Source organism: Scyliorhinus canicula, chromosome 6 (assembly GCF_902713615.1).
Source record: "Scyliorhinus canicula chromosome 6, sScyCan1.1, whole genome shotgun sequence".
Lineage (NCBI taxonomy): Eukaryota > Metazoa > Chordata > Chondrichthyes > Carcharhiniformes > Scyliorhinidae > Scyliorhinus > Scyliorhinus canicula.
The window spans coordinates 104,803,563-104,817,037 of record NC_052151.1 but is presented as its reverse complement, the minus strand read 5'-3'; the positions used below and the strand labels follow the sequence as shown (position 1 = coordinate 104,817,037).

The 13,475-nt window shown below is 43.0% G+C and overlaps 1 protein-coding gene across 5 annotated transcripts in view; it reads right to left on the bottom strand.

Annotated features, from left to right (window-relative positions):
• The window catches only part of lama2 (laminin, alpha 2), a 607,521-nt gene that overhangs the window by 230,769 nt on the left and 363,277 nt on the right, over positions 1–13,475 (bottom strand). For all 5 annotated transcript variants that reach the window (XM_038799795.1, XM_038799796.1, XM_038799798.1 and 2 more), the window contains exons 19-20: positions 10,536–10,747; positions 3,055–3,161 (exon numbers count right to left, since the gene is read on the bottom strand). In XM_038799795.1, the coding sequence (XP_038655723.1) occupies positions 3,055–3,161; positions 10,536–10,747 (319 nt within the window). The remainder of the gene's footprint in view (positions 1–3,054; positions 3,162–10,535; positions 10,748–13,475) is intronic.

Sequence of the window (13,475 nt, the reverse complement as noted above, 5' to 3'; positions counted from 1 at the left end):
CTCTGTGGCCTAAACCTGCTCAATATTAGTGCGTTCGTATGGGTGTTAATGACCAGTCTATTCATGATGTTTGAGCAGCAACTACACTTGGCTCTCACATCAGAGGCACTGAGCTCACAAAGCTGAACAGGCTTTAGCATTCCACTTTGTGCCAAACGTCCACCTGATATGCGAAAGTTGCTTTGTCACCATGTTTTAATTGTCTATGAATTAGATGTTTAACTGTATTCAGGTGATGGCTGGTAATTGAGTCCTACTTGAGACTCAAGTAGAAGTAGGGATGTCTTAATGCAGTTATTCAAGGCCGTGGCGAGACCATACATGGAGTACTGTGCACAGTTTTGGTCTCCCTACCTAGGAAAGGACATACTTGCCCCAGAGGGAGTGTAGCAGAGGTTCACTCGGCTGATAACCAGAGTTGGCAGGACTGTCCTATGAGGAGAGATTAGTTTCACAGGGCTTGTATTCACGGGGGTTTAGAAGGATGAGAGGAGATCTGAAACATCTAAAATTCTAACAGGGCTGGACAGACCAGATGCAGGGAGGATGTTTTCCCTGGCTGGGGAATCTAGAACCGGGGATACACTCTCAGGTTACAGGGTAGACCGTTTAGGACTGAGGTGAGGAAAGATTTATTCATTCAAGAGGGTATGAACCTGTGGAATTATCTACCATAGAAGGCTGGGGTGATTATGTCACTGAATGAATTCAAAAAAGAGATATTTGTTTAGATTTTAATGACATCAAGGCATATGGGGAGAAAGCGGGAATATAACATTGAGATAGAGGATAAGCCAAGGTCATATTGAAGGACAGAGCAGACTCTAAGGGCTGAATGGTCTACTCATGCTCCTAAATTCTATGTTTCTATGCTGCTACATATGGGAATCGATTGAAAGAAGTGTTGTTGGTTGACAATGTGTGTCTTTATAAATAAAGGCTTGTAAGTCCAGCTCTCAGTCCTATCTTTCACTGCTTGGTTATTTGTGTTGCAACACTATGGGTCACTGATATATACCACTTTGTCATTCTTCCCCCAGTTACTTGCTATTTTGGAGTGGGTTTATTAAGTGAAGCCCGCAAGTCAAATTTATATTCTGCATGCTGTGTTCCCTCCATTTCATACAGTCACCCCTTGCCCAAGTACCTCTTTGCTCATGGCTGTCATAGAGTCATAGATGTTTACAGCATGGAAACAGGCCCTTTGGCCCAGCCGCTCAGTTTCTATCACTAAGCTAGTCCCACTTGCCATAATTTGGCCCATAACCCTCTATACTCACCCTGCCCATGGAACTGTTTAACTGTTTTTTTAAAGGAAAAAATTGTACCCGTCTCTACCACTAACTCTGGCAGCTCGTTCCAGATGCTCACCACCCTCTGTGTGAAGAAATTTCCCCTCTCATCTCTTTTGTATATCTCCCCTCTCACCTTAAACCTATATCTTCTAGTTCTAGATTCCTCTATCTTTGGGGGGAAAAATGTTGACTATCTACCTTATCTATGCCCCTCATTATTTTATAGACTTAGTGCATAGACTGTGTAAGTTACTATGAGGCCCAAGGAAACCAGGACATTGTTTTGGCCCGCCTTCAGTTGGTTAACAGCTGCAAGAACTTGATTAACCCATCCACAAACTCAAGACTCAGAATATCATGCACTACACAGTAGAATCACTTACTAAACATCTTAGTAAGCTCCTCTTACGTTTTGTGTGAGTTCAGCTATGAGGGGCACAGACAGTGGGATAGCGAAACTTCCTCTGACGGACTCTTCATTTCAGCACTACTGTTGCAAAACTGAGATCAGCCAATGTTCCATAAGGATGTGAGAAAATGAGGGGAATAATATTCATTACACAGCTGCAATTGTACAACTCATGGAAGCAGGCTCCACGGAAACATTGGCCAGAAATCAAGTTGTCTGGCTGCCATCTTAGCTGCTTGAGACCACAAGGTGTGGCAAGACCATAACAGGGAAGAAAAGCACTCTTCTATTCCAAACAATTTGATTTCTAGAAGAGACCTTGAAGTCAGGTGTCCTCTAACATATATGAAGTTTAACACGTTGAAGGGTAAATTCAATAGTCCCTTGCTCCTAGTGGGGAGCAGCGCTCAAAGAAAATGAAAGACAATTAGGATTACAATGGTGTTGCCCTGACACTGAGATAGCTCCTGTTGAACATGTCAGAATGTGCAGCTGAATATACATCACTTACAAACCAAAGCCACTACCTTTTCCTTCCAAAGTCAAGTTTTATTCATGAACTTGAAATTTCAGTCTCCAATTCATTACAAGCTATCAGAAAAATGTCAGGATATTTAATGTTTGAAAAATGTCTTCCCATTAAAGATTAAAAAACTTCAAAATTAGCTTTCTAAGTCAAAAAATGTTATTTTAACATAAGATTGTAACAAAGGAACTGATTGCCTAATCAGTTCATATTGATTTATACTTAATGCTGAACCATTTATCATTGCTACCCACCATACACTAACCTGACTGGGGTATAGGGTTAGTTGGGGGCCAATGCGAGGACATTTTGGGATTCCAGCTGGCCTGGAAGAAGTGGGGAATGGTTTGCTGGGCTACGCAGGGATACAAGACAGTTTTCCAGCATGCTAAAAGAGCTGTGAAGAAAGTAAAAACTGAAAACAAAACTGACCTGCTCGTTGGAAGTTCCACAATTCACAAGATTAATGTGCCTTTTTCTGCTGGAAGAACAGGCCAGCAAACCATGATGTAGATGATCCAGGTTAGCACTGTGGGAACTCCTGGCCTGAGGAGACCCACCCTCTCCAATGCATTGATTTTTCAAAAAGAAAATGCAAGATTTATTTTTTTCCAATCCCCCTGGAAAATCCCAGGCAGTACAGGGACTGATATATCTGTTAGGCAGTAGCAATGGGGGATATTCTTCCTGTTTCTTTTATTTTACTCTTGGAGGTGGACATATCCCCTACCTCACTCTCAATACACAATATGATAGTTATGAGAAGCTGTCAAAAATGTGTTTATAAATGTTTCAATATCAAGAATTTTTTTAACAATACCTACCAAACAATGATCACACCGTCTTCCTGCAACATTGTGTTTGCACTGGCATTGTCCAGTCTGCTTGTCACAGAGCTCCGCAATGGATCCATTAACATGGCATTCACAGGCTTGAGAAAAACAAAATCAATATTATTACACTTCTATTAGAGATCATGTGCACAGGCAGTTCCGATTGTCGGGATACAATCTGTATTTTAAAAAGCTATGCATATAAAAAACTAGCTGAAATTGTGACTTTAGAGATGATTTTGTGTGAAGTGCACATCAGGCAGGTGATGGACGGGGCAAGCGGGGCCTAGCCTGAAGTAGTCAGACTGACATTTTAATTGTGGCATGGGCTGATTGATATCAGCTTGTAGAACTGCAAAGTTAAACCAATTTGGAGGGCAGGAAATCTAATGGGCCAATTACTACATAAAGGCATTGAGCAGCATGTTAAAGAGATGCTTTTCATAATGTTCAAGTTTGGCCAGCAAAAGTAAACAGCAATAGGCAAAATTAATTTGAATATGACACTCAGGATCTTTTATGCAGTAATGAAGATGCTGACTGAACAAGTAACTTGGAGGAGGGAGGCGCATTCGCCAAAGACCGATGTGAAGTTAAGAACTATGGAAAAAAGTAACAAATGGTAGGAATCTGTATAATTTTTAATTTGTTGCCTGTCCCAGACTCTGGGCTTCAAAGGGTAGAACATAACTTCAGTCCTGGAAAGGCAGATTTTAGAAGTGCAGTTGCATTGAACCTTCACTCATCAAGAAAGCAGTAGTTGAAAAAGCCATGGACAGCACAGTAGCACAGCGGGTAACAGTTGCTTCACAGCACCAGGGTCCCAGGTTCAATTTCCAGCTTGGGTCACTGTCTGTGTGGAGTCTGCATGTTCTCCCTGTGTCTGCATGGGTTTCCTCTGGGTGCTCCAGTTTCCTCCCACAGTCCAAAGATGTGCAGGTTAGGTGGACTGGCCATATTAAATTGCCCTTAATGTTCAAAAAAGGGTGGGTTGGGTTACTGGGTTCCGGGGATGGGGTGGAGGTGTGGGCTTGGGTGGGGTGCTCTTTCCAAGGGCCGGTGCAGACTCGATGGGCCGAATAGCCTCCTTCTGCTCTGTAAATTCTATGATTCTATGACTCATTGTTTGGTCAAAGGTCTTATCATTCCAGGGATTGGCTGCAGAAGCCATTGATTCCCAAACTATTTAGTGGCCGGTATGCTCCAGCCAAGATGTCAGATTGTTATGGTTGGAGACAAAGTATGTGGGCTATGGTGTCAAATATAATCATTTATATTTTCCATTAATGACACTTTACCTTGAGATATTGTGGTATAGAAACATCTAAAGGTACACCTTCAATGTAGTTCAAATTCATGAATGCTCCCTGGTTAACATCACAGTGCTAATACGTAACTTGTGGCAAATATTAGATAAGGCTGTAGTGCAAATGTGTCACTGGGAATTAATTTCTTTTTAATGTGCCTCTCTATGTAAATTAAATATCTAAACCAAGTGTGGAACATTCGAATGTCCCAGCGCAACTAGTGTTAAACATATGTCAAAGTAGCACTCAGTTTCCATTCACTTACAAGATATAACGATATGTTGAAGGACTTTAAAATCTTTTTCTACCTGTCAGCCTCAATTTTAAATTGCCAGGACCATCCAACCATACTTACTAAATTTATTTTTGAGAAAATGGATGGAAAAGATAGTTTACTGGTAAATATAATAGACTTTGAAAAAATAAAAAATGTATATAATACAGTAATTATGCACAATGCAAAAATTATTTCCGAACACTTCTATCCCAATAAATCAACCTGGTTAGATGTTTAGGCTTGTATGTTTTTGAACAGATTTTTAGGCAGCTATTGCTTTTCGTACTCTCTCATTTTGACAATGCAGTCGGGTACTTGTAGCCTTCCATTTTTAATACTTAAAATGGTACATTCTAGATAAAGAAAAAACTCAAAGAACAAAGATAGGTACAGCACAGGAACAGGCCCTTCGGCCCTCCAAACCTGCACCGACCTTGCTGCCCGACTAAACTAATATCTTCTACACTTCCTGGGTCCGTATCCCTCTATTCCCATCCTATTCATGTATTTGTCAAGATGCCCCTTAAATGTCACTATCGTCCCTGCTTCCACCACCTCCTCCGGCAGCGAGTTTCAGGCACTCACTACCCTCTGTGTAAAAAAACTTGCCTTGTACATCTCCTCTAAACCTTGCCCCTCGCACCTTGAACCTATGCCCCCTAGTAATTGACCCCTCTACCTTGGAGAAAAGCCTCTGACTATCCACTCTGTCTATGCCCCTCATAATTTTGTAGACCTCTATCACATCGCCCCTCAACCTCCGTCGTTCCAGTGAGAACAAACCGAGTTTATTCAACCGCTCCTCATAGCTAATGCTCTCCATACCAGGTAACATCCTGCTAAATCTCTTCTGCACCCTCTCTAAAGCCTCCACATCCTTCTGGTAGTGTGGCGACCAGAACTGAACACTATACTCCAAGTGTGGCCGAACTAAGGTTCTAGACAGCAGCAACATGACTTGCCAATTCTTATACTCAATGCCCCAGCCAATGAAGGCAAGCATGCCGTATGCCTTCTTGACTATTTTCACCACCTGTGTTGCCCCTTTTAGTGACCTGTAGACCTGTACACCTAGATCTCTCTGACTTTCAATACTCTTGAGGGTTCTACCATTCACTGTATATTCCCGACCTGCATTAGACCTTCCAAAATGCATTACCTCACATTTGTCCGGATTAAACTCCATCTGCCATCTCTCCGCCCAAGTCTCCAAATGGTCTAAATCCTGCTGTATCCTCTGACAGTCCTCATTGCTGTCTGCAATTCCACCAATCTTTGTGTCGTCTGCAAACTTCCTAATCAGACCAGTTACATTTTCCTCCAAATCATTCATATATACTATGAAAAGAAAAGGTCCCAGCACTGATCCCTGCGGAACACCACTAGTCACATCCCTCCAATTAGAAAAGCACCCTTCCATTGCTACTCTCTGCTTTCTATGACCTAGCCAGTTCTGTATCCAGCTTGCCAGCTCACCCCTGATCCCGTGTGACCGTCTACCATGAGGGACCTTATCAAAGGCCTTACTGAAGTCCATATAGACAACATCCACTGCCCTACCTGCATCAATCACCTTTGTGACCTCTTCAAAACACTCTATCAAGTTAGTGAGACACGACCCCCCCTTCACAAAACCATGCTGCCTCTTGCTAATACGTCCATTTGCTTTTAAATGGGAGTAGATCATGTCTCTAAGAATTCTCTCCAGTAATTTCCCTACCACTGATGTAAGGCTCACCAGCCTGTAGTTCCCTGAATTATCCTTGCTACCCTTCTTAAACAAGGGAACAACATTGGCTATTCTCCAGTCCTCCGGGACATCACCTGTAGACAGTGAGGATCCAAAGATTTCTGTCAAGGCCTCAGCAATTTCCTCTCTAGCCTCCTTCATTATTCTGGGGTCGATCCCATCAGGCCTTGGGGACTTATCTAGCTTAATATTTTTCAAGTCGCCCAACACCTTGTCTTTTTGGATCTCAATGTGACCCAGGCTATCTACACACCCTTCTCCAGACCCAACATCCACCATTTCCTTCTCTTTTGTGAATACTGATGCAAAGTATTAATTTAGTACCTCGCCCATTTCTTCTGGCTCCACACATAGATTCCCTTGCCTATCCTCAGTGGGCCAAGCCTTTCCCTGGCTACCCTCTTGCTTTTTATGTACGTGTAAAAAGCCTTGGGATTTTCCTTAATCCTATTTGCCAATGACTTTTCGTGACCCCCTTCTAGCCCTCCTGACTCTTTGCTTAAGTTCCTTCCTACTTTCCTTATATTCCACACAGGCTTCGTCTGTTCCCAGCCTTCTAGCCCTGACAAATGCCTCCTTTTTCTTTTTGACAAGGCCTACAATATCTCTCGTTATCCAAGGTTCCTGAAATTTGCCGTATTTATCCTTCCTCCGCACAGGAACATGCTGGTCCTGAATTCCTTTCAACTGACATTTGAAAGCCTCCCACATGTTAGATGTTGATTTACCCTCAAACATTCACCCCCAATCTCGGTTTTTCAGTTCCCGCCTAATATTGTTATAATTAGCCTTCCCCCAGTTTAGCACATTCACCTTAGGACCACTCTTATCCTTGTCCACCAGCACTTTAAAACTTACTGAATTGTGGTCACTGTTCCCGAAATGCTCCCTTACTGAAACTTCTACCACCTGACCGTGTCTGCGTGGGTTTCCTCCGGGCGCTCCGCTTTCCTCCCACATTCCAAAGATGTGTGGGTTAGGTGGATTGGCCATGCTAAATTGCCTTTAGTGTCCAAAAAAATGTTAAGTGGGGGTTACTGGGCTACGGGAATAGGGTAGGTACATGGGCTTCAGTTAGGGTGCTATTTCTGAGGACCAGTGCAGACTTGATGCGCTGAATTGCCTCCTTCTGCACAGTAAATTCTATGATTCTATGATAAACTCCACCCAATCTCTTAACCGATAAAGTTAGAAGGTTTTCAAAACATTGAAGTACTTGCATTTCTGGAGCACGTTATTCTATCCTGGGATTTCCCAAAGTGCTTTACACCCAATCATTTATGAAATGCATTCATTATTATCGTGTACACAAATAAATGCAAAGATTTACCTTCAATTATGGTCACCATTATTTTTCAAAGTGCGCAATAAAAAATGCATGGACCATTGCTTGCTTTGGTGCTGTCAACCTATGTTTACCTATGAGTCTGAAGATGTTAACTGGTTTATTCAAAGAGAAGTAAGGCATGCTGGAAGCAAAGTTCAAATGACTCCTGTGCACTCAGACTTATTTTCTCTCTTTTCCAATAACCTAAGTTTCTTCCAGCTCATGTTTGCTATACTTGACAGAATAATATCATCAAAAGGAGACATGGGGCAATTTTCATAGCATTTTTAATGTTCGTATTCCTACTGTAATTAAAAATATAATGAAGAAATGTTCTTTCAAACAGCTGTGGATCCTGCTGAGATTTGAATACAATGGAGTTTTAGACAGTAGAAGCACAGCAAAAGGACAGAAAATGAGTAATTTGGTTGCTGTTGTTTGGTTTCTTTTGTAGATTTTTTCTGCAATTGACAGCTCTTTGAATTCTCCAACAATAGAGGGAAGGGCACATACAATATATCAGAAAGACTATGTTCTCGAAGTTAAAGACAGCTATGAAAATATAACACAAACAATGGTGAAAGAACAGATGAATCCCACTGTTCGTATTAAAGCATGCTGGTTTATCAGCATACAATATACAAAAGCTTCAGTGCAGTGGCATACTTTATATTGATTTTTTTCTATTACTGTGCCAGAGGGAACCTATCTCATCCAAATGCATGCTTATTAAAGGTACCAATAGCCAGCACAGATCCTGTATGTTTTGATGCTGAATCATTTCAAAGATTGGCCAGCTGCGTTGACTTGTTGTTGCAGCAGCATTATCATTTGATGATGACAGGCAAATAGACCAGAGCACCAACGCCCACATGTTCAGGATAGTTTTAATCCATTTGTAGCAGGCCATGACAGCTGACAGGGGACTGAACATGACCTGGACTGGGTCCAAGCTTTATTACCAATTTTAGTGACAACAGTGGAGTCCGAGGTTAGTGGATCAAGAGAAACTAGTTTTATTGCCAAGTAATAATTTGTACAATAGTCTTCAGACCCCAGCTCGGAGGTATCCCAAGTCTGGCTGACTTTTATATCAATGTCTAACCCTGTCCATGGGCTCCTTGCCCTCCAGCGGGTCAGCTTGTACTCAATGAAACTCACGGGGAAACTAATTGCTCTCGTCTGTAGGTCTCATGTGAGTTACATCACCACTAATTCTCCATAATCTCATTAACACTTTCATACAAATATCATGTCAATTATTCTCTGAGGGACTTTTGATCCTGCCTCCAGTTAATGAGAAGTTACTTTACAGTTTTCTATATAACACTCATCATTTGACTTCAAAGTAATGTATTGTATATGAATTAGTTTGAGAATGTGTTTGAGACCCACGATAAGCTGCATTATAATTGTGATTGTTTCACTTTTAAATTTAAAAAATGGCAAATGGATCCGGGAACCATTACAAAAGAGGTAGTACTTATCGAAGTACCAGCTATCTACCGAGGACCTATTTCTATCAGAGTAAAAGAGGTGTATCAGCTGAAAGTCAAGCGATTTTGACACACAATGAAATGAAAATGAAAATCGCTTATTGTCACAAGTAGGCTTCAACTGAAGTTACTGTGAACAGCCCCTAGTCGCCACATTCTGGCGCCTGTTTGGGGAGGCTGTTACGGGAATCAAACCGTGCTGCTGGCCTGCCTTCAAAGCCAGCGATTTAGCCCTGTGCTAAATAGGGCCATTACATTGCTTACTGTCACGAGTAGGCTTCAATGAAGTTACTGTGAAAAGCCCCTAGTCGCCACATTCTGGCGCCTGTCCGGGGAGGCTGTTACGGGAATCGAACCGTGCTGCTGGCCTGCTTGGTCTGCTTTCACAGCCAGCGATTTAGCCCAGTGTGCCCCAGCCCATAGGAATGCCTTTTAAAATAGAGCTAGACGCATCATCTGTACTGTGGACAGAAATGCTTTGTGCTGACGGAAGAAGTCAGCACAATAAGTGATTCAGAATAAGTGATTCTTGGGATGCGATTCAGCGGACTCAAGTAAAAGTCCGCTGAAAGGTGCATTTTTTTTTCAAACATTTTCCATTTTTCCAGAACACCTAAACAACACAACACTCCAAATCACAAACCCCCACCACCCCCGCCATATATAAAAAAAACAAAAAACTAACCCCCCCAACTCTCTCCCCCCTTCCCATGTGCCCCATCCCCAGCAACCAATGGTGACCAGCTCTTTGAAGTACAAGATAAACGGCTGCCCTCTTTGGTAGAACTCCTCAATTGCTCCCCTCACAGTGTAATTGGCTTTCTCGAGGTATAGATACTCCATCAGATCCTCCAGCCACACTGAGGCACTAGATGGAGAAGCTAGCCTCCATCCTCTCTGCAATTGCCTTTGAGCAATCAGAGGGGCGAGGGAGAGGACATCAGCCTCTCTCCCTGTCTGCTGCGCCGGCAAGTCTGACACTCCAAACATGGCCACTAAGGGACAGGGCTCTAGTTTAATTTTCAGAATCGCCGACATGGTGCAAAACAAGGAAGCACAGAATGCCGCAAGCTCAGAACACACCCGGAACACGTGCACATGTGGCGGGTTTAGCACAGTGGGCTAAATAGCTGGCTTGCAATGCAGAACAATGCCAGCAGCGTGGGTTCAATTCCCGTATCGGCCTCCCTGAACACCGGAATGAGGCGACTAGGGGCTTTTCACTGTAACTTCCATTTTCCATCTGCCCAAAAGGATCATCAATCATTTTAATTTTTAAGGAGCAAAGGCCAACTCAAGAATGAAACACACTTACATCGGCAATTTCTGGCCACTACAGCATCTCCAAAGAAGCCTTCAGCACATTGATCACAGAACTGACCAGAGATTCCCTCAATACAGCGTAGACACCCTCCTGTCAAAGAATTGCAACTTCCAGGTACTGACAGATCAAGGTTACCATTGCACTGGCAGGGCTGGCATAAGCCACCTGGTTTACTAGGTCGTCCAAAGAATCCTTCGGAACACCTGGTTAACAAAAACAAAATTCAGAATTAAATCTCAGAATAATTATTATATTGCTTTACCTAGTAACAATATTTAAACTGCAGATATTCCGAGAATCTCAAATCAACTGGTTTTAAGGGACTCGTGGATAGAAGCATAATTTAATTTTACATCAGTTTGATATCAGTTTTGAATTACAACAATAATCAGAGAATTAAATACGGTGGTTTGAATTTTTGCTCCCAAGTCCAGGAGCGCAGAGTCAGGAAAATAACAAACAAAGAACAAAGAAAAGTACAGCACAGGAACAGGCCCTTCGGCCCTCTAAGCCTGTGCCGACCATGCTGCCCGTCTAAACTAAAATCTTCTACACTTCCTGGGTCCTTATCCCTCTACTCCCATCCTATTCATGTATTTGTCAAGATGCCCCTTAAATGTCACTATCGTCCCTGCTTCCACCACCTCCTCCGGCAGTGAGTTCCAGGCACCCACTATCCTCTGTGTAAAAAAATGTGCCTCGTAGATCTACTCTAAACCTTGCCCCTTGCACCTTAAACCTATGCCCCCTAGTAATTGACCCCTCTACCCTGGGGAAAAAGCCTCTGACTATCCACTCTGTCTATGCCCCTCATAATTTTGTAGACCTCTATCAGGTCGCACCTCAACCTCCGTCATTCCAGTGAGAACAAACCACGTTTATTCAACCGCCCCTCATAGCTAATGCCCTCCATACCAGACAACATTCTGGTAAATCTCTTCTCCACCCTCTCTAAATCCTCCACATCCTTCTGGTAGTGTGACGACCAGAATTGAACACCATGCTCCAAGTGTGGCTGAACTAAGGTTCTATACAATTGCAACATGACTTGCCAATTTCTATACTCAATGCCCCAGCCAATGAAGGCAAGCATGCCGTATGCCTTCTTGACTACTTTCTCCACCTGTGTTGCCCCTTTCAGTGACCTGTGGACCTGTACACCTAGATCTCTCTGACTTTCAATAATCCTTAGGGTTCTACCATTCACTGTATATTCCCGACCTGCATTAGACCTTCTAAAATGCATTAACTCACATTTGTCCGGATTAAACTCCATCTGCCATCTCTCCGCCCAAGTCTCCAAACAATCTAAATCCTGTTGTATCTTCTGACAGTCCTCATAGCTATCTGCAATTCCACCAATATTTGTGTCATCTGCAAATTTACTAATCAGACCAGTTACATTTTCCTCCAAATCATTTATATATACTACAAACAGCAAAGGTCCCAGCACTGATCCCTGCGGAACACTACTAGTCACAGCCCTCCAACTAGAAGAGCACCCTTCCATTGTTACTCTCTGCCTTCTATGACCTAGGCAGTTCTGTATCCATCTTGCCAGCTCACCCCTGATCCCGTGTGACTTCACCTTTTGTACCAGTCTACCATGAAGGACCTTGTCAAAGGCCTTGCTGAAATCCATTTGGACAACATCCACTGCCCTACCTGCATCAATCATCTTTGTGACCTCTTCGAAAAACTCTATCAAGTTAGTGAGACACGACCTCCCCTTCACAAAACCATGTTGCCTCTCACTAATCCGTCCATTTGCTTCCAAATTGGGATAGATCCTGTCTCGAAGAATTCTCTCCAGTAATTTCCCTACCACTGGCGTAAGGCTCAAGAAAATACTCTTGTCCACAAACCTGACGAGGGAGGACGTGCCCCGAACAGTCAGATTTTTTTTTACGGGATTGAGGTGTGCGGATGTTAACAGGAGTCAAGCACGCTGCTCCCAGAAAGCTTTCAGAGACAGCCACAAGGGCTTCCGCATGCTGAGGAGGGCTGTGTGAAAGGCCCGCCTCAATGCTTTGGAACATTATTGCAGCTGGAAGTAAAATAATCAAATACAAAACAGCCCTCTAGCCTTCACCCCTCACATTTCCTCATCCACCCACTCGTTCTCCATGCCTTTGTCATGATATGCAAACATGTAGCTAATGAACACATATAAAAGGACATGACCAATGAGCAGTCAGGATACTCAGGGGTGGTATCTCACTATAAAAGGGATGAGGCACTCACACCCCTCCTCTTTCCACAGACCAACATCTACAGAGTGAGACAGGTTGTATCCCCAGCATAACAACCCAGCACATGGCTTAGAGTAAGGCTGGTTCAGTTAGACTGAGTTACTACAGTTAGATTAGCAGAGAGTCGAACTCATTGAGAACTGTGCTAATAGTTCAATAAAACACATTGAACTCACTTCAAAGTCTGGAGCATCTTTTACTCAAAACTACATCAAGTGGCATCTTTTGCTCAAAACTGCATCAAGTGGCAACTTGTGTTATTCCAAACTACATAACACAACAGCCTTATCCATGCCACTTAATGCGCACAATCCTCCCTCCTCCCCTTGGCCCCTTATATCCTCCATGCCAACTTATGCCTTTCTATTCATTCCCCATTGCTCTATTTAGACCATTTGCCAACTTAGTGCAAACTCATGCCAACCCATGTCTCCACCCACCACTCTTTGCCCGCACACCCTCCATGTCAACTCATCCAGTACCATTCACCTGAGGAAGGAGCAGTGCTCCGAAAGCCAGTGTTTGAATCAAACATGTTGGACTTTAACCTGTTGTTGTGAGACTTCTTATTGTGCTCATCCAGTATCTGCCATGGACAGACCTCAGGGCCCATGCTGAGATTAAATAAAGTAAAGTTGTAAGTGTCTATTGATGGTTTCACTATTTAAAAAAAAAACAC